This window comes from Gouania willdenowi, chromosome 13 (assembly GCF_900634775.1).
Source record: "Gouania willdenowi chromosome 13, fGouWil2.1, whole genome shotgun sequence".
Lineage (NCBI taxonomy): Eukaryota > Metazoa > Chordata > Actinopteri > Blenniiformes > Gobiesocidae > Gouania > Gouania willdenowi.
The window spans coordinates 8794260-8822207 of record NC_041056.1 but is presented as its reverse complement, the minus strand read 5'-3'; the positions used below and the strand labels follow the sequence as shown (position 1 = coordinate 8822207).

Sequence of the window (27948 nt, the reverse complement as noted above, 5' to 3'; positions counted from 1 at the left end):
ATCACCGACCCCCACCTGGACCCCCTGCAGTTTGCCTATAGATCCAACAGGTCAGTAGACGATGCTGTAAACCTGGCTCTCCACTTCATCCTCCAGCACCTGGACTCCCCAGGCTCCTACGCCAGGATCCTGTTTGTGGACTTCAGCTCTGCTTTTAATACAATAATCCCAGCTCTCCTTCAGGACAAGCTTTCCCAGCTGAACGTGCCAGACTCCACCTGCAGGTGGATCACAGACTTCCTGTCTGACAGGAAGCAGCACGTGAAGCTGGGAAAAACCATCTCTGCTCCCCGGACCATCAGCACTGGATCTCCTCAGGGCTGTGTTCTTTCTCCTCTGCTCTTCTCCCTGTACACCAACAGCTGCACCTCCTCTCACCAGTCGGTCAAACTCCTGAAGTTTGCAGACGACACGACCATCATCGGTCTCATCGCTGATGGAGACGAGTCCGACTACAGGTGGGAGACAGACCGGCTGGTGTCCTGGTGCAGCCAGAACAACCTGGAGCTCAATGCTTTAAAGACAGTGGAGATGATAGCAGACTTCAGGAAGAACCCAGCCCCCCTCACCCCCCTCACCCTGGGAGACTCTACAGTGAGCTCTGTAGAGTACTTCTGCTTCCTGGGGACCATCATCACTCAGGACCTCAAGTGGGAGCTGAACATCAGAGGATGTACTTTCTGCGGCAGCTGAAGAAGTTCAGTCTGCCAACAAAGATGATGGTGAACTTCTACAGCTCCATCATCCAGTCCATCCTCTGCTCCTCCATCACCATCTGGTACGCTGCAGCTACGGCCAAGGACAAGGCCAGACTGCAGCGTATCATCCACTCTGCAGAGAAGGTCATCGGCTGCAATCTGCCCTCCCTCCAGGACCTGTACGCCTCCAGGATTTTGAGGCGTGCAGGAAAGATTGTGGCCGACCCCTCCCACCCCGGTCATAAACTGTTTCAATCTCTCCCTTCTGGTAGGAGGTTTCGGTCCATCAGGACCAGAACCTCCAGACACAAAAACAGCTTCTTTCCCTCTGCCACCATCCACATGAACACACCCCAAGTCACCCACTGAACCCCCCCACCCCCCCCACCCCACCCGATCACCACCTCCACCAGCTTGATACCTGCTGCACTGTATATATATATTTATATTTATCCTATTTATCCTTTATTCTCTATCTATCCTTTATTTATCCCTCATCCTTTATATTTATCATTATTATTATTATTATTGTTGCTGGGTTGTTCTTTGTTGTGTTGTTTTTATTTCTTTTATTTCTTTTTGTTGCTTGTTTTGTGCACCAACCACCAAGTCAAATTCCTTGTACTGTCCTCAAAACTGTACATGGCAAATAAAACATTTCTGATTCTGATTCTGATTCTGATTCTGAAGTCTCAGTATGGGAGACCGCTACTCTCTCCACCTTTAAGGCTAAACTAAAAACCTACTTGTTCAAAAAAGCGTATATCGTATAAAAACGCAAAAGTAACCACAAGAGATGAAGCCCTAAAACCTAAAAATACTACCAACTGACAAACTGAAGAACACCAACAAATGAAATTGCATAGTAAACACCAACCCTAATCACATCTGCACATACTTCAACACTATATCATGTTTTTCTGAAGTCTGTGCTTTCTCATTGTCCTTCTGTCTCTTTTTTCTGTTTGTGTGTGTTGGCACTGGAGTTTGCAGTTTCTGATCTGTGGTTCGCGGCTCAACAAGTCTGGGACACTTTGATGTTCCATCTCAATCCGGTTCTGTTCTCCTCTTTCTGTCCAATAACCCCAACCAGTCGACGCAGATGGCTGCCACCTCTGAGCCTGGTTCTGCTGGAGATTTCTTCCAGTTAAATGTCAGTTTTTTTCTCCTCACTGTGGCGGAAGCTTGGTGATGTGGAATTTTGTTGGTTTTAATCTAAACAATTTTGTATTTTGTGAGAGCTTTGAGATGACTTGTTGTAATTAGAGCGATATTAATAAATAATAATTGAATAGTTGTGTGAGAGCATTTTACTCGTGTTTACAAGACAATTTCACGTGTATGTGAGAGAAAATTCTGAATAATGTCCTATACCCGTATATGTGTGTGTGTAATATATTAATTAATTTTAAACATGGATTAAAATGTTACAATGAATTGACATTTATCTGTATTAAACCAACAAAAATACATCAAATAATGTTTTCTACACTTGAAAGTTGTTCGTCCCAGTCAGTTGTCCCACCCTGGGTCTCATGGGTCATTTTTTTGTTTTTATAAAGGCTCACGCCTTTTTGGTGTTTCTTCAAACCATGATTTTTATTTTCAAAGGGCAAGTACATTTCAGACTGATAAATAATGGGGGATTTGTTTAAGTTTTTGTGAGGCAGGGATAATAAAGCTTGTATATATTTTTGTCTAAAGGGCTTCCTTAATATTTCTGTTCTATTATTCTTTTCTCATTTTATTGGACTATCTACCTGTCCAGGGACAATAGGTGGAAGCTAAAACCTGGTATCATACATATTTATTTTCTTTTATACAAGATAATATTTTTGACAAATCAGCTGTATTTCCAGGTTTGGTGGCGATAATTGTAAAAAGTAACATTTAGGTGATTGATTCCTGAAGGAAACATGAAAAAAAATATTATACATGTTACATGTACATTTTTGTTTTTGTTTTTTTAAGTTGTATGGCTGTAAAATAAACAATATTTCTGACATTAATGTGTCCTCCTTTGACTACCACTGCATGTTACAGCAGGCAGAGAGAGGAATGCACTAATTATTATTCAGGTCTCTATTAACACAAAAGCTTCTTATTGTAAAGCTGGGCCAGACAGGAAAGGACTGAAATGTGAGACCCATAATCAGAGTTTGAGAGTTTAACCCAGCACAGGTTTAGGACACAGGCAGTCAGTCAGAATCAGGCAGAGGGACACATGGAGCAGGCTGAGGCAAAATCCATGTGTACAAAAACAGGGTCAAAAACAGTCAAAAAAGCAATAGGAAGAACAGAAGCTCACTAGTCAGGAAAGAACACAGATAATCTGGCACTGGAGTAGTGAGATGGCCAACACTATGGAAGCCCAAAAGAGTCATAATTAAATAAATAAAAACAACATTTTGAAATATATACCATTTTGATAAAAAACAGACAAATATATAATATGGTCATTAAATTATTATGAAATATGTTTTATTATTCTTAAAAATCTATTTCCACAAGTGTCTTTTTTCTTTCATAATGGCCTTTTTCAGCAGAATGACTTTGGTCTGTCAATCAAAGAACATATGGCGGAGCCAGTGAAGTGAGTGCAGCAGCACTTGCAGAATCGATTCATGGAGACTTATCACTAATGCTGAGAAGCCTGAGCGCCACGAGTGCATCACACGTTAGAGTAACACACTCTCATTCTCAACTCGTCACATATTGACCATCGGTCAGGACCCCTTAGCGTCAGTGTTCCACACACGGGGTACCCCTTTGGTGTTTATTTTTGACACTCAGGGTTCCTGTTCCACCCACAGGCAATGAAAAACATGGCGGACACGTATATTTAATAGCAAATTCTGTCATTGTGTCCTTGAGCAAGACACTTCATCCACATTGTCTTATATGAAGGTGGTGGTTGGAGGGGCTGATGGCGCACTAAAGCAGCCTTGCCTACGTTCCAGGGCAGCCCCAGGGCAGCTGTGGCTACAGCAGTAGCTTACCACCACTAAGTGTAAAGTGAAAGAATAATGCATTCATTCTGTAATGCACTTTGAGTGTCTGTGATGAAGCGCTATATAAAATTCAACGGATTATTATTATTTTTATCAGTGTCTGTGTTTCACTAGTGTATTTGAGCAGATCATTTTTTAGTTGTTCATGTGAGTGTTAAGTGTGTTATATATTATTTATTTCTAAACATGGATTAATGGAATAAATTGACATTTATCTGAATTAAACCAGCAAAAATACCTCAAATAATATTTTTCTGAACAAAACTTCTACTCACGAAAGTCATTCGTTCCAGTCAGTTGTCCCACCCTGGGTCTCATGGGTGATTTTTTGTTTTTATAAAGGCTCACTCCCAAAACTGGTCGTCACATTGCTGGGTGGCTGAGGAAAGGACAGCAGAGGAACTGAGAGAGAGAGACAACAGGAACATTTGAATCAGAAAGCTCTAACCCTAACCCTAGATCCTGCATTTATTTCAGCAGCTGATGAGATTTCTATGAACTCTTTCCTAATTTTCAAAAGAAGAACAGCAAAATAATGAAAGTGAACAAATCCTCACTGGATTTTGTATCTTTGGCAGCATTGGATTTATCATCTATGCTCATTTATCCTGCCTTTATTTTTGGGTTATTTACCTTTCTCATGACTATCTTTTGTAATGTGCTTATCATTGCCGTTATTGCTTTTAGCAAAAACTTACAGAAACCAATGTTTGTCCTGCTGGTCAACCTGCTCATTGGTGACATAATAGCATTAATAGCTTTTTTTCCACAGTTTCTCATCAGCATTGTGACGCAGAACCGCTTGATCACCTATAACGCATGCCTAACTCAAGCTTTTTTCGTTCACTTTTATGGTTGTACAAACATCTTTACACTGTCAGCTATGGCATACGACCGATTTATTGCTATATGTGCTCCACTGAGGTACAATGCCATTATGACTCCACAAAAAGTAATACAATTCATATTTTGGATTTGGTTTATTGGCTTTGCCATGATGTTTTCCCTTTTTATGCTGTTGGCAGGTTTCAAGATTTGCAGGAACAATATTGTGGATTTATACTGTAATAATCCATCTATAATGAAACTGATCTGCAACAACACTACAGTCAACAACTACTATGGATTGTTTGTATTAGTTGTGGGTCTGGGGGGTTCAAATATAGTAGTGATTTACACATATGCACAGATATTGTTCACATGTATCAAGACCAATCAGGTGGACGCCTGGCATAAAGCCATTCAAACTTGTGGAACACATTTAGTTACTTTTTTATTATTACAAACTTTCACAATGTTTTCACTTGTTGCTCATCGCATTCAGAACGCACCTGCTTCTCTCAGAAAGATTTTGGGAGTGTCTGTACTTATATTCCCTCCTATTTTAGACCCAATTATTTATGGATTGAAAGTTCAAGAACTGAGGCTGAACATTGTACGATTCCTGAAAAAAAGATTAGGTTCAACAAAGTGATCTGGTTTCTCTTTTGGCCTCATTCTTCTACATTCAAAATGTCTCTCTCTGTAATATGTGCATTATATACAGTATGTGTGTGTGTATAACTTATATTTCATTTCAATTTCTGACAAGAATAATTGGCCACGCATGTATTACAGAAAATACTGCATGAATTTGTCTTTTATCTTACGTTGTGTGAAATTTCATCATGAGTTACTCTAAGAATCTGAATTTTTTGTATGATAGTGCAAATGTAAAAGTGGATGATGTATCAGGTTTCCTATAGGGTATAGGCTATTATTATTATTATTATTATTATTATTATTATTATTATTATTATTATTATTATTATTATTATTATTATTATTATTTTTTTTTTTTTGTACCAGAATCAAATATGAACAAAAGCAACACTTGGATTAATTAATTTAATCCTAAATCAAAACTGGTAAGCGTTTAGTAAGGATGAGGTCATGCTCAATGCTGCTGTACAGGTTTTAAACAGGTAAAACCAGCTGTTTACTGACTAAATGGCAACATTCATCAGATGTTTTTTGTTTCTGAGGGTTTTGGCTTTAATTTGATCGAACACATTTTTTTTTTTTACATTATTATGTTTTTTCACTCTCTATCACAGCAATAAATGATGAGTTGAAAAACGAGATACAGTGGCAATGTCTTTTTTACTGTTAAAGTGCTTGTTCAATCACACAGTCATCTCACCGCTGAGGCACATAAACTGTCTAAAGTAGGGGTGCACACACTTTTTTGGCTTGCGAGCTACAGCTCTTCACAATCTACTGTGTTGGGGGGTGTTATAATTGTAAATAATTGGATAAGAAAGATAAAATAATATTAATAGAAGTGTCCCAATCCAATATTGATATTGGAAAACGGTTCAATATCTGCAAGAAAATGAATATCGGATTTTGTCAGACATCTAAAATCACCGATATTCACTCTCCGAATAAAAATTCCGCTCCAGTACTTCTATCTATAGGTGATTGTGGTTTACACTCCAACAAAGTAACCTACTGTTGCTGACTTTTGTTCTCTGTTTGAGTAACATCACTTGATCAAGCCTTATCCAACATTCCACACTTCAAAATAAGTATTAAAGTATGTGTGATTCGTGCTGATATTGTATCGGATCAATATTGGTATCGGCCGATATGCGAGGCTGCAATATCGGTATCATAACGGAAGTGAGAAAGTTGTTTCGGGACATCTCTAATATTTACACTATTACATATAGTATTATTATGTTAATATTACTATCACAATTAATAAATGATATTCAATATTTGTATAATATTAAAGCAAGGCTAATGTGTTTGTATAGCACATTTCATACACAAGGCAATTCAATGTGCTTTACAAAATTAAAAAGTGCATCAGAAATGATGCAACAGATGAAATAAAATAAAGACATTAAATCAGCAGTGAAAACATTTAAAATTAGCAGAAAAAACATAAAAAATCTCCCTCTTAACCTATACGCAGAAAAAGAGCCTTTAACTTGCATTTAAAACTGTTAACTTGCATTTAAAAAATATTGAAACAGTAACACTTAATAACTGAGTTTGATTAAAATCTATTTAAATATTACAAATACGAAATTTTTTTTGAAAATGCAAAGCACCAAACACAGGTGCTCACATCATCAAAGACCCACAAAAAAAGCACATTTAGTAGTACACAGAGTGTTTCAGTATTTGTAGCTGACTTTGTTCTTTGAAACAGTGGTTACCATTTCAGGGGTCCCGACCCCCTGGAGGGTCGCGAACCACCAATTTGGGGTCACAAGAATGCTCCTCAGGAGGCGATAACAGATTTACGACACTCACATTTGCACATCACTTACCTGCACCACAGACACACACGGGTGTGTGAGGCGGTATTAGCTCACAAACACACAGTAATTAGCTTGAGACAATATTTTGAAAATAAAGCGTTGGTCAATAGGAATACGGACCAAAGACAAACCAGAAAGGCCAGTAGAGAGGGCAACAGAGGAGACTGGAGAAGTACCGCTGCAAACACACAACCTTGGTGGCTCGGCGGTCCCCCTCTCCTCACCGAGGGGACTCGAGGGCCGACCTGCTTCCTCCGGAGGGGTCCGGGTCCCACCCTCTCCCCCTGCAAATGGCTTAAGTCCCTGACACGGGGCTGCTGCGACCCCTCAGGCACTCGGCATGCCCTGTCAAGCAACAGATTTGCCGCGGGCCCTCGTGGAAGATGCGCCGGTATCCATGGGAATACGCGGGCCCCCCACTCTGAGCCCCATCTTGTGTTACCCTCAACTCGCTGGCAAAGAGACACCAGCCTGTGCCTGGTTTGTGGCTATTAACCTACCTTGACTAATTGTTCTGATAACCCGTAAATAACTTCATGAAAGTCATGTTGTTCTTCTGTTGTGCTGCTGTTAAACCCATGTTTGTTTAAGGTATTAAATGCATGAATCCAGTGTGCAGTGCACATTTTTTAATGTTTTCAATCACCACCTGGGATAGTGGGGGTTGTCAATCTCTGTCATCGTTATTTCGGGGGTCGCGAGGGTGTAAATGAACAGATTCGTGTGCTAGCACCCCGTCAAAGGAGTGGTGGCCTAGTGGTTAAGGACGCTGGGCTTGTAATCGCAGGGTTGCCGGTTCAAGCCTCACCTGGGCCACTGTGGGATGTTGAGCAAGTCCCTTAACCCCGAACAGGCGTCGCACAATGGCTGCCCACTGCTCCTCAGGGATGGGTTAAATGCAGAGGACAAATTCCATTAATGTACAAACATTACATGGCCAATTAAAGGCGAAAGCCCTAATCTTAAACTGAGGTCAAAAGCTGAATTGTTAGGTTTCATTTCTTTTTTTGTTTTTTTTTGTTTTTTTCCGGTTTGCACATGTTGTCAACACTACAAGAAATGCAATCTTTTTAAGACAGCAATTTATTTTATTGCATAATTGTGACCATCACCAGCCCTCCCTATGGAAGAGTAATTTTAGGAGGATATAAAAAGAAAGGGCAGTGTTACACCTAGGCAAGGGGGGAGGGAACAGGAAGGAGAGACTCAAGCCCCCCAAACGCCCCCAAGATCCCAAACTGAGAGGCAGCCACCGCCCCCCAAATACACACCTGAGAACGCACCAAAGAGCAGAGGACCCAGCGCACCCTGCCAAAAATCCCAAACCCCAATCCCAAGGCCCCCCGCAAACATCCTCCCCGCTGTACCCAACCCCCCAAGGGGAGGGCCCAGAGAGCCCCCATCAGAGACTCCAGCAAATGACCAGAGCCACTCCGAACAAGCAGCTGGCGGGCCCAGGGCCAGCAGGGACCGGACCCCAAGCCAGAGCCGAGCCTCTCAAATCACTATTTATCAATGCCACCCGCACGATGGGCCTTAGTTATTGCTAAATACGCCCAACCCAAAGACCACCCCCCGGGACACCACCCGCACGGCGTCCATGGGGCCCAGCACACCTAGCCAGGAGACCTAGGTTTCATTTCTGGTAAACGTGATTGTACCATTCCCATTCATTTATGAGGTCTTGCAGCCCATGTGCATGATCGACAAGTAGATTGCGATTGATCGGTAGATTGTGATCGATCGGTAGATCAAGATCGACGTATTGTGCACCCCTGGTCTAAAGTATACTCAAGCTTGCATCATTAACAGAAATAGTACTTTGCAGGAGGTTGGAAGAGTTGCCTTCCTGGACCAGGAGAAGAAATTACATCTTGACGGTGGCAAGACGTACTGCTTTACGACAGCCCAATACAAACTAATGCTAGATTATGACCAGCCGCGTGGCTGCACACGGTTGTCTAAAAATTCACTTTTCTCAAACTTATATCAATGGCGGAGGCAGCAAAAAAAGAAAGAGAAGACCTTTGTCCGAGGAACAGAGCAACTCACACACACAGTCATCGTAGCAACAGGCACGCGCACACACAAACACACTCACAACCCAGTGCTCTATCAGGCAGCACACACACATATCCATCTATCTTCAGAGCTGCTTTGTCAGCACACAAACAAACACATCACACACATTTCCTCACTCCCTTCTGTATTACTCCCACATCATTCATTTATTTTACTTGTCCCTCTTCCTCATACTGTTCACAAGGTCAGATTCACCACCTGAACCGTACACACATATAGTCCACCGGACTATATGTGTGAAAGCACCCTTAGTGATAGTGTTGTGTTAGTAATTTTCAGTGATCGGTTGCTACCGTCTTGGGAGAGCAGCAGAGAGTTAGGTTACTAGGCTCCTCACCTTTGGAAACATGTCCAAGTCTCAGTGTGGGAGACCGCTACTCTCTCCACCTTTAAGGCTAAACTAAAAACCTACTTGTTCAAAAAAGCGTATATCGTATAAAAACGCAAAAGTAACCACAAGAGATGAAGCCCTAAAACCTAAAAATACAACCAACTGACAAACTGAAGAACACCAACAAATGAAATTGCATAGTAAACACCAACCCTAATCACATCTGCACATACTTCAACACTATATCATGTTTTTCTGAAGTCTGTGCTTTCTCATTGTCCTTCTGTCTCTTTTTTCTGTTTGTGTGTGTTGGCGCTGGAGTTTGCGGTTTCTGATCTGTGGTTCGCGGCTCAACAAGTCTGGGACACTTTGATGTTCCATCTCAATCCTGTTCTGTTCTCCTCTTTCTGTCCAATAACCCCAACCAGTCGACGCAGATGGCTGCCACCTCTGAGCCTGGTTCTGCTGGAGATTTCTTCCAGTTAAATGTCAGTTTTTTTCTCCTCACTGTGGCGGAAGCTTGGTGATATGGAATTTTGTTGGTTTTAATCTAAACAATTTTGTATTTTGTGAGAGCTTTGAGATGACTTGTTGTAATTAGAGCGATATTAATAAATAATAATTGAATAGTTGTGTGAGAGCATTTTACTCGTGTTTACAAGAGAATTTCACATGTGTATGTGAGAGAAAATTCTGAATAATGTCCTATACCCGTATATGTGTGTGTGTAATATATTAATTAATTTTAAACATGGATTAAAATGTTACAATGAATTGACATTTATCTGTATTAAACCAACAAAAATACATCAAATAATGTTTTCTGAAAAAAACTTCTACACTTGAAAGTTGTTCGTCCCAGTCAGTTGTCCCACCCTGGGTCTCATGGGTCATTTTTTTGTTTTTATAAAAAAGCTAAAACCTGGTATCATACATATTTTTTTTTTTATACAAGATAATATTTTTGACAAATCAGCTGTATTTCCGGGTTTGGTGGCGATAATTGTAAAAAGTAACATTTAGGTGATTGATTCCTGAAGGAAACATGAAAAAAAAATATTATACATGTTACATGTACATTTTTGTTTCTGTTTTTTTAAGTTGTATGGCTGTAAAATAAACAATATTTCTGACATTAATGTGTCCTCCTTTGACTACCACTGCATGTTACAGCAGGCAGAGAGAGGAATGCACTAATTATTATTCAGGTCTCTATTAACACAAAAGCTTCTTATTGTAAAGCTGGGCCAGACAGGAAAGGACTGAAATGTGAGACCCATAATCAGAGTTTGAGAGTTTAACCCAGCACAGGTTTAGGACACAGGCAGGCAGTCAGAATCAGGCAGAGGGACACATAGAGCAGGCTGAGGCAAAATGCATGTGTACAAAAACAGGGTCAAAAACAGACAGAGTCAAAAAAAGCAATAGGAAGAACAGAAGCTCACTAGTCAGGAAAGAACACAGATAATCTGGCACTGGAGTAGTGAGATGGCCAACACTATGGAAGCCCAAAAGAGTCATAATTAAATAAATAAAAACAACATTTTGAAATATATACCATTTTGATAAAAAACAGACAAATATATAATATGGTCATTAAATTATTATGAAATATGTTTTATTATTCTTAAAAATCTATTTCCACAAGTGTCTTTTTTCTTTCATAATGGCCTTTTTCAGCAGAATGACTTTGGTCTGTCAATCAAAGAACATATGGCGGAGCCAGTGAAGTGAGTGCAGCAGCACTTGCAGAATCGATTCATGGAGACTTATCACTAATGCTGAGAAGCCTGAGCGCCACGAGTGCATCACACGTTAGAGTAACACACTCTCATTCTCAACTCGTCACATATTGACCATCGGTCAGGACCCCTTAGCGTCAGTGTTCCACACACGGGGTACCCCTTTGGTGTTTATTTTTGACACTCAGGGTTCCTGTTCCACCCACAGGCAATGAAAAACATGGCGGACACGTATATTTAATAGCAAATTCTGTCATTGTGTCCTTGAGCAAGACACTTCATCCACATTGTCTTATATGAAGGTGGTGGTTGGAGGGGCTGATGGCGCACTAAAGCAGCCTTGCCTACGTTCCAGGGCAGCCCCAGGGCAGCTGTGGCTACAGTAGTAGCTTACCACCACTAAGTGTAAAGTGAAAGAATAATGCATTCATTCTGTAATGCACTTTGAGTGTCTGTGATGAAGCGCTATATAAAATTCAACGGATTATTATTATTTTTATCAGTGTCTGTGTTTCACTAGTGTATTTGAGCGGATCATTTTTTAGTTGTTCATGTGAGTGTTAAGTGTGTTATATATTATTTATTTCTAAACATGGATTAATGGAATAAATTGACATTTATCTGAATTAAACCAGCAAAAATACCTCAAATAATATTTTTCTGAACAAAACTTCTACTCACGAAAGTCATTTGTTCCAGTCAGTTGTCCCACCCTGGGTCTCATGGGTGATTTTTTGTTTTTATAAAGGCTCACTCCCAAAACTGGTCGTCACATTGCTGGGTGGCTGAGGAAAGGACAGCAGAGGAACTGAGAGAGAGAGACAACAGGAACATTTGAATCAGAAAGCTCTAACCCTAACCCTAACCCTAGATCCTGCATTTATTTCAGCAGCTGATGAGATTTCTATGAACTCTTTCCTGATTTTCAAAAGAAGAACAGCAAAATAATGAAAGTGAACAAATCCTCACTGGATTTTGTATCTTTGGCAGCATTGGATTTATCATCTATGCTCATTTATCCTGCCTTTATTTTTGGGTTATTTACCTTTCTCATGACTATCTTTTGTAATGTGCTTATCATTGCAGTTATTGCTTTTAGCAAAAACTTACAGAAACCAATGTTTGTCCTGCTGGTCAACCTGCTCATTGGTGACATAATAGCATTAATAGCTTTTTTTCCACAGTTTCTCATCAGCATTGTGACGCAGAACCGCTTGATCACCTATAACGCATGCCTAACTCAAGCTTTTTTCGTTCACTTTTATGGTTGTACAAACATCTTTACACTGTCAGCTATGGCATACGACCGATTTATTGCTATATGTGCTCCACTGAGGTACAATGCCATCATGACTCCACAAAAAGTAATACAATTCATATTTTGGATTTGGTTTATTGGCTTTGCCATGATGTTTTCCCTTTTTATGCTGTTGGCAGGTTTCAAGATTTGCAGGAACAATATTGTGGATTTATACTGTAATAATCCATCTATAATGAAACTAATCTGCAACAACACTACAGTCAACAACTACTATGGATTGTTTGTATTAGTTGTGGGTCTGGGGGGTTCAAATATAGTAGTGATTTACACATATGCACAGATATTGTTCACATGTATCAAGACCAATCAGGTGGACGCCTGGCATAAAGCCATTCAAACTTGTGGAACACATTTAGTTACTTTTTTATTATTACAAACTTTCACAATGTTTTCACTTGTTGCTCATCGCATTCAGAACGCACCTGCTTCTCTCAGAAAGATTTTGGGAGTGTCTGTACTTATATTCCCTCCTATTTTAGACCCAATTATTTATGGATTGAAAGTTCAAGAACTGAGGCTGAACATTGTACGATTCCTGAAAAAAAGATTAGGTTCAACAAAGTGATCTGGTTTCTCTTTTGGCCTCATTCTTCTACATTCAAAATGTCTCTCCCTGTAATATGTGCATTATATACAGTATGTGTGTGTGTATAACTTATATTTCGTTTCAATTTCTGACAAGAATCATTGGCCACGCATGTATTACAGAAAATATTGCATGAATTTGTCTTATATCTTACGTTGTGTGAAATTTCATCATGAGTTACTCTAAGAATCTGAATTTTTTGTATGATAGTGCAAATGTAAAAGTGGATGATGTATCAGGTTTCCTATAGGGTATAGGCTATTATTATTATTATTATTATTATTATTATTATTATTATTATTATTATTATTATTATTAATTTTTTATTTATTTTGTACCAGAATCAAATATGAACAAAAGCAACAGTTGGATTCATTAATTTAATCCAAAATCAAAACTGGTAAGCGTTTAGTAAGGATGAGGTCATGCTCAATGCTGCTGTACAGGTTTTAAACAGGTAAAACCAGCTGTTTACTGACTAAATGGCAACATTCATCAGATGTTTTTTGTTTCTGAGGGTTTTGGCTTTAATTTGATTGAACACATTTTTTTTTTTTTTACATTATTATGTTTTTTCACTCACTATCACAGCAATAAATGATGAGTTGAAAAACGAGATACAGTGGCAATGTCTTTTTTACTGTTAAAGTGCTTGTTCAATCACACAGTCATCTCACCGCTGAGGCACATAAACTGTCTAAAGTAGGGGTGCACACACTTTTTTGGCTTGCGAGCTACAGCTCTTCACAATCTACTGTGTTGGGGGGTGTTATAATTGTAAATAATTGGATAAGAAAGATAAAATAACAATAATAGAGGTGTCCCGATCCAATATTGATATTGGATTGGTTAAGGACGCTGGGCTTGTAATCGCAGGGTTGCCGGTTCAAGCCTCACCTGGGCCACTGTGGGATGTTGAGCAAGTCCCTTAACCCCGAACTGCACCCCAGGCGTCGCAAAATGGCTGCCCACTGCTCCTCAGGGATGGGTTAAATGCAGAGGACAAATTCCATTAATGTACAAACATTACATGGCCAATTAAAGGCGAAAGCCCTAATCTTAAACTGAGGTCAAAAGCTGAATTGTTAGGTTTCATTTCTTTTTTTGTTTTTTTGTTTTTTTTTCCGGTTTGCACATGTTGTCAACACTACAAGAAATGCAATCTTTTTAAGACAGCAATGCATGTTTTTGTTATTGCAATTAAATACATTAATTTATTTTATTGCATAATTGTGACCATCACCAGCCCTCCCTATGGAAGAGTAATTTTAGGAGGATATAAAAAGAAAGGGCAGTGTTACACCTAGGTAAGGGGGGAGGGAACAGAAAGGAGAGACTCAAGGTAGAAAATGGAAAGTGATTATACCAAAAGCAGGTATTTGGGATCAATGTGTCTAAGGTGAAGCCCAGTGCATCCAAGACCAATGTACGTATGCGCAAGAACCGTTATTGCAAACCCAAGCAATGCCCCAGGCCCGAAGATGCAGCCAGGCTAGCAGAAAGAGAGGGGGCTAAGGAGCCCCAGGCCACCCCCCCAAGGTCGAGCAGCCCCCCAAACGCCCCCAAGATCCCAAACTGAGAGGCAGCCACCACCCCCCAAATACACACGTGAGAACGCACCAAAGAGCAGAGGACCCAGCGCACCCTGCCAAAAATCCCAAACCCCAACCCCAAGGCCCCCCGCAAACATCCTCCCCGCCGTACCCAACCCCCCAAGGGGAGGGCCCAGAGAGCCCCCATCAGAGACTCCAGCAAATGACCAGAGCCACTCCGAACAAGCAGCTGGCAGGCCCAGGGCCAGCAGGGACCGGACCCCAAGCCAGAAGGACCCGGAATAGAAGCAGCACTGACAGCAGCCCGCCCAAGGACAATGACCACATCCCCAGCTGCCTAGGGTGCCAAGGGGACGCTGCAAGTCGTCCCCAGCCAGCCCCCAGGCGCACTGGCCGAGCCTCTCAAATCACTATTTATCAATGCCACCCGCACGATGGGCCTTAGTTATTGCTAAATACGCCCAACCCAAAGACCACCCCCCGGGACACCACCGGCACGGCGGCCATGGGGCCCAGCACACCTAGCCAGCAGACCTAGGTTTCATTTCTGGTAAACGTGATTGTACCATTCCCATTCATTTATGAGGTCTTGCAGCCCATGTGCATGATCGACACAAAATGCCTCCACGATCGACAAGTAGATTGCGATTGATCGGTAGATCGTGATCGATCGGTAGATCAAGATCGACGTATTGTGCACCCCTGGTCTAAAGTATACTCACGCTTGCATCATTAACAGAAATAGTACTTTGCAGGAGGTTGGAAGAGTTGCCTTCCTGGACCAGGAGAAGAAATTAAATCAAATATGAAGTCTAGTGCTACCAGTCTAGATTGTTCTATGGTGTAATATGGCCACTTAAAATGTCCGAAATAACAGCAACGACAGCTATAAAACTGGATGCCAAGGCCAACAGCTATATCTGTGTGACTTGGACTATCAAGTTCAGGCTAATCCTGGAACTCAGACATTCAAGTGACAAGCTGGTAAGAATCAGTGGTGCTACAATCCAGACTTTGTTACTCCAGTATTTATAAAATTGGTAGTTCAATCCCTTGTGTAATCTCATCTCAAATATTGTTCACCTATATGGTCTGTTGCAAATGGAACATATATAGCAAGACTAAGTCATCTAAAACAAGGCTGCCTGCCTAGTATTAAAGTGTCCTTACTTTACTCGTGTTAAAGAAATGCATTGTATCTTGTCTTGTCCTATGCTCCAAGACAAAATACAATAAAAGCAACTAGTATTTTTAGAGGAAATAATCCTGACCAGTAAACCAGCTTCATTGTTTGAAAATGTTAGATATGTAAACCAACACACTCACATTATACAAAGCATGATTTGGTCATTTCTTGGCCTAAAACCAATTTACTACAAAAGTCTTTCCTATATAGATCATCTCATCTATGGAATAAACTCTGGAATAAAGTAACAAATGACTTGCTGATGGCAGCTGATGTAGGATTACCATCACTTTTGATTCTCCTCGACCTGTCAGCAGCCTTCGACACCATAGACCATGCTATCGTCCTCGACCTCCTCCACAATACTGTCGGTCTGTTAGGCAGTGCCCTGAAGTGGTTTAGATCTTACCTCTCTGACCTCGGTGTTCCTCAGGGATCAGTCCCGCAGGTGGAGCTATAACCAAGGTCAGCAAGTTTTGGCCCATAACTCCTCCACCGTTTGTCGCACATTTAAAAACTTCATATCCACAGACTCCCTGAATAGCACTGAATCTCCTGGGCTAGGCCACGCCCATTTCTGCCTGGACCTTTGTCAGAGCTGAATCCCAAAAATTGGAACTTGGGGGTTTGTCCAATCAGCATGAAACTTGGCACTCAGAGTGTTCAGTTGGACCTGATCTAAAGTTGATAAAATAATTTTGGAAACCATGCAAAATATTAACAAGTAAAACTTTTTAGCTAGCTATAAAAATGGGAACTGGTACATATCTCGGTCAAAATAAATGCTAACACCACCAAATCTGAGATCTGTGGTTGGAATGTGACTGTGGGGGTGTGCGGCAAATTTGAATAATGTTGGTCACTAGGGGCGCTGCAAATATGGAATATTTATATCTCTTAAATGGCAAAACCAATTTTTACCAAATTTGGTGGGTATGATCTTGGGTCCCTCCTGAGGTCATATCTCAAAGTTTTTTGCGATTGGTTAAAGTGGGCATGGCTTATTACATCATAACTCATAAATAAACAATTATTTCAGCTGAATTTTATATTGAGGGTTGTGAAATTTACAGGGTAGATATAGCAGAACACACAGACAACCCATACAAAAAATTGCGCCACTAGGTGGCGCTATATTTGCAAACACATTTTGGCCTCTAACTTTCACATTTTAATTCACATCTTTATAAACTTCATATCCTCGTGCTCCCAACATGGAGTCACATCTTCTGACATAGGCCACGCCCAATCCCACAGCACATTGCTTTTTGTAAGTCACTACACATCAAAAACCTACTTTTTTGAATTCCTCTTTTGGGTTTTGTTCAATCAGCGTGAAACTTGTCACGTAGAGCTTTCAGTTGGATCTAATCTAAAGGTCAGCAGAAAATTTTGTTCGGGCAAAATATTAACGAGTAAAGTTTTCTAGATAGCTATAAAAACGCAAACTGTTGCATATCTCGGTCATAATAATTGCTAACAACACCAAATCTGAGATTCTTGGTTGGCATGTTACTGTAAGGGTATGAGCAAAATTTTGATAATTTACGCCACTCGGGGCTCTGCAAATATGGGAAATGTATATCTCTTAAATGGCAAGACTGATTTTTACCAAATTTGGTGGGTATGACCTTGGGTCACTCATGAGGCCACATCTCCAAAGTTATTTGTGATTGGTCAAAGTGGGCGTGGCTTATTCCATCATAACATATAAATAAACAAACATTTATTTCAGCTGAAGTTTTATGTGGAGGGCTGTGAAATTTACAGGGTATATATACTGTAGAAGAGCACACAGACCACTCATACCAAAAAGTGTGCCACTTGGTGGCGCTACAATGGGGGCAAACACGTTTTGGGCTGTAACTTTTACATTTTAAATCATCTTCATAAACTTTATATCTACGTGTTCCCTAAATAGAGTCGCATCTTCTGACAGAGGCAATGCTCACTCCCAAGGTATGTTTCCCTTTTTCAAACTCCGCCTAGTGTTTACGCTCTATCTGCAGCAGACTTTGCACATATAATCTCCAGACTTGCCTGATAAAAAGTTCAGAAAAAAGATTTGTTTGGTCAAAATATGCACAAATTATTAATGAGTAAAGTTTTCTTGCTAGCTTAAAAACACATACAGTTGCAAATTTTTGTCAAAATAAAAGCTATCAACATCAAACTCAATTCAGTTGTGTCAGAGGTCGACCAGAGGCTCTGTGCCAAATTTGGCACAAATTGGCCAATGGGGGCGCTATAAACAGAGAAACGTCAAGCAACAAAAGTTGAACAGATTTGCATGTAATTTGGCACATTTTGGCCTGTAACTTTCACATTTTAAATCACATCTTCATAAACTTTATATCCATGTATTCCCTAAATGAAGTCACATCTTTTGACATAGGCTATGCCCACTCCCAAGGCATATTTCTTTTTGTAAGTCACTACACATCAAAAACCTACCTTTTCAAACTCCTCCTAGTGTTTAAGTTCTATCAGCACCAAACTTTGCAGATACAAATCTCCAGACTCTCCTGATCTCCACAAGACCGTCATCCTTCCATGGGCTCTGCAAAACCTGGGGGTTGAGTCGAGCGGGAAGGCTTGGCCCCCTTTCATAACTGCTTGCAGTTCTAGTTATTATTAGTCGAGCTGACATCCCATTGGACCATGGCATCAAAGAGGAAGAAGACATGGTATGCTGACCTTGTGGATGCGGATGATGCACAGTATTTCTTCGCAATGAAATCAGATGAAACTCATCACTTGTTAAAACTCCAGGTCTGTCTTAAAGACATCAAGTCCTAGATGAGCTGTAACTTTCTTCTTCTTCACCAGGACCAAACAGAAGTTATTTTATTGGTCTAAAACACCTCAGAAACAAATTATCAGAGCAAACAGTACCTCCGGGCAACATTACTCTGTCACCCAGCACCACAGTGAAAAACGTAGACGTTATCTTTGATACCGACTTATCCTTTAACTCTCATATTAAGCAAATCTCAAGGACAGCCTTTGTCTACCTCCGTAATATCTCTAAAATCAGGAATAGCTTGGCCCAAGATGGCACTAAAAAACTAAACCATGCATTTGTTACAGCCAGACTAGATTACTGGAACTCTTTACTCTCAGGATGTCACAGTAACTCATTCAGTCTTCAGTTCATCCGAGAGAGTAGGTACAAGCAAGAGAGCATATTTCTTCAATATTGGCTTTACTTCATTGGCTTCCTGTAAATCTAGAATAGAATTTAAAACACTCCTGTTAGCATACAAAGCTCTTCATGATAAAGCTCCTGTATATCTTAATGACACGTTAGTGCCCTATCTTCCGGGCAGAACACTCTGCTCTGTGTTGGCCGGTCTATGGGAAATTCCAAGCATGTCTAGAAGAAAAATAGAAGGCAGAGAGTTAAATCTATCCTGTTCTGTTCTCCTCTTTCTATCAAATAACCCAAACCAGTCGACGCAGATGGCTGCCACCTCTGAGCTTGGTTCTGCTGGAGATTTCTTCCAAGTAAATGTCAGTTTTTTTTCTCCCCTCTGTCGGGGAAGCTTGGTGATGTGGAATTTTGTTGGGTTTTTTCCAAACAATGTTATATTTTGTGAGATGACTTGTAATTAGCACGATATGCATAAAAAATAATTTAATAGTTGTGTGAGAACGTTTTACAGGAGCATTTCAAATGTGTATGTGAGAGAAAATTCTGAATAATATCTCAGACTCCCCCTTAAGCGCACGTGTGCGTGTGTGCGTGTGTGTGTGTGTGTGTGTGTGTAATGTACAGTAATTCAATTTTAAACATTGATTGAAATGTTACAATAAATTGACATTTATCGGAATTAAACCAACAAAAATGATAGTTTTCTGAAGAAAACTTCTACACTTGAAAGTCATTTGTTCCAGTCAGTTGTCCCACCCTGGGTCTCATGGGTCATTTTTTGTTTTTATAAAGGCTCACTCCCAAAACTGGTCGTCACATTGCTGGGTGGCTGAGGAAAGGACAGCAGAGGAACTGAGAGAGAGAGACAACAGGAACATTTGAATCAGAAAGCTCTGTGAGAAATTCTCTCCGAGGTGAAGATCCTGCATTGGTTTCAACAGCTGACAAGATTTCTTTGTACTTTTTGCCTAATTTTCATAAGAACAGCAGCAAAATAATGAAAGCAAATGAATCGTCACTTGATTTTGTATCTCTTGCAGCATTGGATTTGCCACCTATGTTCATTTTTCCTGCCTTTATCTTTGGGTTATTTACCTTTCTCATCACTATCTTTTGTAATGTGCTTATCATTGCAGTTATTGCTTTTAGCAAAGACTTACAGAAACCAATGTTTCTCCTGCTGGTCAACCTGCCCATTGGTGACATAATAGCATTAATAGCTTTTTTTCCACAGTTTCTCATCAGCATTGTGACGCAGAACCGCTTGATCACCTACAACGCATGCCTGACTCAAGCTTTTTTCCTTCACTTTTATGCTGGAGCTAACATCTTTACACTATCTGTTATGGCATACGACCGATTTATTGCTATATGTGCTCCACTGAGGTACAATGCCATCATGACTCCACAAAAAGTAATACAATTCATCTTTTGGATTTGGTTTTATTGCTCTGCCGTGACGTTTTCTGTTTTTATGCTGTTGGCACGTTTCAAGATTTGCAGGAACAATATTGTGGATTTATACTGTAATAATCCATCAATAATGAAATTAATCTGCAACAACACTGCAGTCAACAACTACTATGGATTGTTTACATTAATTTTGATTATGGGAGGTTCAAGTCTAGTAGTGATTTACACATATACACAGATATTGTTCACATGTATCAAGACCAATCAGGCGGACGCCTGGCATAAAGCCATTCAAACTTGTGGCACACATTTAGTTACTTTTTTATCATTGCAAGTTTTCATATATATTTCACTTCTTGCTCATCGCTTTCAGAACGCACCTGCTTCCCTCAGACAAATTTTGGGACTGTGTATACTTATTTTCCCTCCTATTTTAGACCCAATTATTTATGGATTGAAAGTTCAAGAACTGAGGCTGAACATTGTACGACTTTTTAAAAAAACATTGGGTTTGACAAAGTGAGGCGGTGGTGGCGTAACAGTGAAGGTAAAGGAAGCAGGCTTGTAATCAGAGGATTACCAGTTCTAATCCAACCTGTGCCATCACTGTGGGATGTTGAGTAAGTCCCTTAACTCTAACTTCTCATGTTGTATGTTACTTTGGATAAAAGCATCTGCTGAATGAAATTGAAAATGATATATATTTAAAATAATTTCTGTGTAATATGTGCAATATATACAGTATGTGGGTAAATAACTTACATTTAGTTTTAATTTCTTGGTCACGCATGTATTCTGTGCAGACAATAGTACCAGAATTATTGCATTTATTTGTGTGATATCTTATGTGTAAAAATGCATCATGTGTTACTCTAAGGATCAGATGTTATTTAATTTTAGTGCAAATGTAAAGGTGGATAATGTTCTGTATCTGGTTACCCATAGGGTAATTTTTGTTGTTTTTGTTTTGTTTTTACCAAAATCAAATACAGGCATGGACAAAAGCAACAGTTGGAGTTATTCATTTAAATCAACCTCAAAATTGTTCAAGTGCTCGTTCAAACACACAGATATCTCACTGCTGAGACACAAACTTTTTCTATAATACATACAGAAAGTAGTGTCACTTTTCTAATCAAAATATGCCTAATATTTATGTATCTGAACTCATAGTATTTTTTTTTTCTAAATACATAACAGTGAATGTCATCATTGTCTGTCTAGAGGTCAGTGTTTAAGGTCTGCTGACAAAAACCAGCTCTTCTTCACATTAACCACTTCTTGTCAGTTGTGGGACTCTTGACATTTAACATCTTTTTTTTTTTTTTTTTTTCCCATTTAAGTAGACATTTACTAGGGCTCAGTTAAAAAAATCACAGAATCTGTGATGCCATTGTAGAAACAAACAATGCAAATAAAACTGATTTTAAAGTTTTAAAGTCTGTTTATTTGAAAGTTTTGCACAAAATTAAAAAAAAATAATCATGCTAAACTTAAAAATGATTTCAAGAAAAAAAAACCTTGATGGTTCAAATTATACAATCAGTTCAGTTCAGTTTAGCCACGATGTCCCAAAGGAATTAAACATTAATAATGATTAAATATAAGAACAAATGTATTGTCTTATTTTATTGTTAAGGAAATATTTTCAAAATTGTTGGCTAAATGAGAGTGAAAATATCATATTTATTTCTACACACAATCACTACATAATCTTTTCCAGAACATTACAATTCTTCATTTTGGCTCATTGACCAAGATGAATTTCACCTTGGACAGGCTCCTCCTCTCTGTCACCACTGTCAGAGAGTCCAGTTTAATCCCCACAACGTCATTGGCCCTGCGGATGAGTCTGAGTCTATTGGCGTCTGCGACCCTCAGGCTGCTCCCCAGCAAACAACAGTGTAGAGGATCACACTCACCACCACTGACTCATAAAACATCCTCAGCATTTTCCTGCAGATGTTGAAGGACCTCAGAAAATAGAGGTGGCTTTGGCCCTTCCTGTAGAGGGAGTCAGATTTCTTCCCCCAGTCCAGTTTATTATCAACCACCACTCCCAGGTATTTGTACTCCTCCACAATGTCCACACTGACCCCCTGGATTGAGACAGGGCTGACTGGCCTCTTGGTTCTCCTCAGGTCCACAATCAGCTCCTTAGTCTTTGTCACATTGAGCTGTAGATGGTTTCGCTCACTCCATGTGACAAACTTTTCCACACAAATTTTAGATAGATAGATAGATACTTTTCTGATGCTTTGATTCTAACTTGTTTGGCCTGAACGCCACGAGCTGGTGAGGGGCCTCTTGCTCTCATAGTGGCTCTTGCTCTCACAGATAGTATGTTTTAGAACAGATGCTCTTCAAGGCACTCGGTTTGAAAGTTAAGCCTTTTAATTACGCCATCGCATTTTGACTCCTCGGAATCTTCCTCAGGGCTTTGTATGAAACACCACAGGTGTAAAGTGTACTTTATTGTCTCCGTAGGGGGATTTGTCCTCTGCAATTGACCCATCCTTCAATGCCACTAGGGCCTCTGTCAGGAGCAGTGTCAGGACCCATCTGCTGATGTTGATGCTCAGCTTGGTCAGGACGACCAGCACTGGAGGAATTTATCTATGGTGCATGTTATTGTGTGGTGGGGGAAACCCACCCAGACACGTGGAGAAACATGCAAACTCCTCACAGAAAGGCCCAGGCTGGACCGGGATTCAAACCACAACCTTCTTGCTGTGAAGCCTGCACAGGATGCAGGATTTACACAGAAAACGACCAATAAGGAAGCGGCATAATTTTCTGGAGTCTGAATTCTGCTTTGAATTATATTATTGTGGATCAATTACAAATCGTGGGTAAAAACCTTCCATTAAGCTAGAACTGATGACATGGACAGCGCGGCGCTGCTCGTTCTGCGTCATTGACCCGCCCTGCAATTTAGATTTTTTACTGATGATTTTAAATGTTTTTTTTTTGTTGCCGACTTTAGTGTTTTTATTGATTTGAAGCTGTTGAATGTTTTGTGACAAAATGGGAGGGCATTATACCAAGGTTAGTTGGGTGGAGTGCCCAGTAGAAGATGCCTCAGGCAAGAATCAATTTCCTCATCCAAGCCCACCTACACTCTTTCTAGTCCAGCAAATTTGACACGAGGCACCAACGCAAGGGGGGAGGGAACAGGAAGGAGAGACTCAAGGTAGAAAATGGAAAGTGATTATACCAAAAGCAGGTATTTGGGATCAATGTGTATAAGGTGAAGCCCAGTGCATCCAAGACTAATGTACGTATGCGCAAGAACCGTTATTGCAAACCCAAGCACTGCCCCGGGCCCGAAGATGCAGCCAGGCTAGCAGAAAGAGCAGGGGCCAAGGAGCCCCAGGCCACCTCCCCAAGGTCGAGCAGCCCCCCAAACGCCCTCAAGGTCCCCAACTGAGAGGCAGCCACCGCCCCCCAAATACACACCTGAGAACGCACCAAAGAGCAGAGGACCCCAAGGCCCCCCGCAAACATCCTTTCCGCCGTACCCAACCCCCCAAGGGGAGGGCCCAGAGAGCCCCCATCAGAGACTCCAGCAAATGACCAGAGCCACTCCGAACATGCAGCTGGCGGGACCAGGGCCAGCAGGGACCGGACCCCAAGCCAGAAGGACCCGGAATAGAAGCAGCACTGGCAGCAGCCCGCCCAAGGACAATGACCACATCCCCAGCTGCCTAGGGTACCAAGGGGACGCTGCAACTCGTCCCCAGCCAGCCCCCAGGCGCACTGGCCGAGCCTCTCAAATCACTATTTATCAATGCCACCCGCACGATGGGCCTTAGTTATTGCAAAATACGCCCAACCCAAAGACCACCCCCCGGGACACCACCGGCACGGCGTCCATGGGGCCCAGCACACCTAGCCAGCAGACCTAGGTTTCATTTCTGGTAAACGTGATTGTACCATTCCCATTCATTTATGAGGTCTTGCAGCCCATGTGCATGATCGACACAAAATGCCTCCACGACAAGTAGATTGCGATTGATCGGTAGATTGTGATCAATCGGTAGATCACGATCGACGTATTGTGCACCCCTGGTCTAAAGTATACTCAAGCTTGCATCATTAACAGAAATAGTACTTTGCAGGAGGTTGGAAGAGTTGCCTTCCTGGACCAGGAGAAGAAATTAAATCAAATATAAAGTCTAGTGCTACCAGTCTACATTGTTCTATGGTGTAATATGGCCACTTAAAATGTCCGAAATAACAGCAACGACAGCTACAAAACTGGATGCCAAGGCCAACAGCTATATCTGTGTGACTTGGACTATCAAGTTCAGGCTAATCCTGGAACTCAGACATTCAAGTGACAAGCTGGTAAGAATCAGTGGTGCTACGATCCAGACTTTGTTACTCCAGTATTTATAAAATTGGTAGTTCAATCCCTTGTGTAATCTCATCTCAAATATTGTTCACCTATATGGTCTGTTGCAAATCGAACATATATAGCAAGACTAAGTCATCTAAAACAAGGCTGCCTGCCTAGTATTAAAGTGTCCTTACTTTACTCGTGTTAAAGAAATGCATTGTATCTTGTCTTGTCCTATGCTCCAAGACAAAATACAATAAAAGCAACTAGTATTTTTAGAGGAAATAATCCTGACCAGTAAACCAGCTTCATTGTTTGAAAATGTTAGATATGTAAACCAACACACTCACATTATACAAGGCATGCTTCTAGTCATGATTTGGTCATTTCTTGGCCTAAAACCAATTTACTACAAAAGTCTTTCCTATATAGATCATCTCATCTATGGAATAAACTCTGGAATAAAGTAACAAATGACTTGCTGATGGCAGCTGATGTAGGATTACCATCACTTTTGATTCTCCTCGACCTGTCAGCAGCCTTCGACACCATAGACCATGCTATCGTCCTCAACCTCCTCCACAATACTGTCGGTCTGTTAGGCAGTGCCCTGAAGTGTTTTAGATCTTACCTCTCTGACCTCGGTGTTCCTCAGGGATCAGTCCCGCAGGTGGAGCTATAAAAAAGGTCAACAAGTTTTGGCCCATAACTCCTCCACCGTTTGTCGCACATTTAAAAACTTCATATCCACACACTCCCTGAATAGCACTGAATCTCCTGGGCTAGGCCACACCCATTTCTGCCTGGACCTTTGTCAGAGCTGAATCCCAAAAATTGGAACTTGGGGGTTTGTCCAATCAGCATGAAACTTGGCACACAGAGTGTTCAGTTGGACCTGATCTAAAGTTGATAAAATAATTTTGGAAACCATGCAAAATATTAACAAGTAAAACTTTTTAGCTAGCTATAACAATGGGAACTGGTACATATCTCGGTCAAAATAAATGCTAACACCACCAAATCTGAGATCTGTGGTTGGAATGTGACTGTGGGGGTGTGCGGCAAATTTGAATAATGTTGGTCACTGGGGGCGCTGCAAATATGGAATATTTATATCTCTTAAATGGCAAAACCAATTTTTACCAAATTTGGTGGGTATGATCTTGGGTCCCTCCTGAGGTCATATCTCAAAGTTTTTTGCGATTGGTTAAAGTGGGCATGGCTTATTACATCATAACTCATAAATAAACAATTATTTCAGCTGAATTTTATATTGAGGGTTGTGAAATTTACAGGGTAGATATAGCAGAACACACAGACAACCCATAAAAAAATTACGCCACTAGGTGGCGCTATATTTGCAAACACATTTTGGCCTCTAACTTTCACATTTTAATTCACATCTTTATAAACTTCATATCCTCGTGTTCCCAACATGGAGTCACATCTTCTGACATAGGCCACGCCCAATCCCACAGCACATTGCTTTTTGTAAGTCACTACACATCAAAAACCTACTTTTTTGAATTCCTCTTTTGGGTTTTGTTCAATCAGCGTGAAACTTGTCACGTAGAGCTTTCAGTTGGATCTAATCTAATGGTCAGCAGAAAATTTTGTTCGGGCAAAATATTAACGAGTAAAGTTTTCTAGATAGCTATAAAAACGCAAACTGTTGCATATCTCGGTCATAATAATTGCTAACAACACCAAATCTGAGATTCTTGGTTGGCATGTTACTGTAAGGGTATGAGCAAAATTTTGATAATTTACGCCACTCGGGGCTCTGCAAATATGGGAAATGTATATCTCTTAAATGGCAAGACTGATTTTTACCAAATTTGGTGGGTATGACCTTGGGTCACTCATGAGGCCACATCTCCAAAGTTATTTGTGATTGGTCAAAGTGGGCGTGGCTTATTCCATCATAACATATAAATAAACAAACATTTATTTCAGCTGAAGTTTTATGTGGAGGGCTGTGAAATTTACAGGGTATATATACTGTAGAAGAGCACACAGACCACTCATACCAAAAAGTGTGCCACTTGGTGGCGCTACAATGGGGGCAAACACGTTTTGGGCTGTAACTTTTACATTTTAAATCATCTTCATAAACTTTATATCTATGTGTTCCCTAAATAGAGTCGCATCTTCTGACAGAGGCCATGCCCACTCCCAAGGTATGTTTCCCTTTTTCAAACTCCTCCTAGTGTTTACGCTCTATCTGCAGCAGACTTTGCACATATAATCTCCAGACTTGCCTGATAAAAAGTTCAGAAAAAAGATTTGTTTGGTCAAAATATGCACAAATTATTAATGAGTAAAGTTTTCTTGCTAGCTTAAAAACACATACTGTTGCAAATTTTTGTCAAAATAAAAGCTATCAACATCAAACTCAATTCAGTTGTGTCAGAGGTCGACCAGAGGCTATGTGCCAAATTTGGCACAAATTGGCCAATGGGGGCGCTATAAACAGAGAAACGTCAAGCAACAAAAGTTGAACAGATTTGCATGTAATTTGGCACATTTTGGCCTGTAACTTTCACATTTTAAATCACATCTTCATAAACTTTATATCCATGTATTCCCTAAATGAAGTCACATCTTTTGACATAGGCTACGCCCACTCCCAAGGCATATTTCTTTTTGTAAGTCACTACACATCAAAAACCTACCTTTTCAAACTCCTCCTAGTGTTTAAGTTCTATCAGCACCAAACTTTGCAGATACAAATCTCCAGACTCTCCTGATCTCCACAAGACCGTCATCCTTCCATGGGCTCTGCAAAACCTGGGGGTTGAGTCGAGCGGGAAGGCTTGGCCCCCTTTCATAACTGCTTGCAGTTCTAGTTATTATTAGTCGAGCTGACATCCCATTGGACCATGGCATCAAAGAGGAAGAAGACATGGTATGCTGACCTTGTGGATGCGGATGATGCACAGTATTTCTTCGCAATGAAATCAGATGAAACTCATCACTTGTTAAAACTCCAGGTCTGTCTTAAAGACATCAAGTCCTAGATGAGCTGTAACTTTCTTCTTCTTCACCAGGACCAAACAGAAGTTATTTTATTGGTCTAAAACACCTCAGAAACAAATTATCAGAGCAAACAGTACCTCCGGGCAGCATTACTCTGTCACCCAGCACCACAGTGAAAAACGTAGACGTTATCTTTGATACCGACTTATCCTTTAACTCTCATATTAAGCAAATCT

At 40.6% G+C, this 27948-nt stretch overlaps 3 protein-coding genes across 3 annotated transcripts; all 3 read left to right on the top strand.

Annotated features, from left to right (window-relative positions):
* Positions 1 to 4244: 4244 nt before the first annotated feature.
* On the top strand, positions 4245 to 5183 carry LOC114475046 (olfactory receptor 6C70-like). Its single transcript, XM_028465745.1, has one exon. The coding sequence runs from the start codon at positions 4245 to 4247 to the stop codon at positions 5181 to 5183; it is 939 nt and encodes a 312-aa protein (XP_028321546.1).
* A 6942-nt stretch (positions 5184 to 12125) lies between these two features.
* LOC114474769 (olfactory receptor 6C70-like) lies at positions 12126 to 13064 on the top strand. Its single transcript, XM_028465280.1, has one exon. The coding sequence runs from the start codon at positions 12126 to 12128 to the stop codon at positions 13062 to 13064; it is 939 nt and encodes a 312-aa protein (XP_028321081.1).
* Positions 13065 to 19975: 6911 nt separating this feature from the next.
* Positions 19976 to 20914, top strand: LOC114474491 (putative gustatory receptor clone PTE03). Its single transcript, XM_028464855.1, has one exon. The coding sequence runs from the start codon at positions 19976 to 19978 to the stop codon at positions 20912 to 20914; it is 939 nt and encodes a 312-aa protein (XP_028320656.1).
* Positions 20915 to 27948: the final 7034 nt, after the last annotated feature.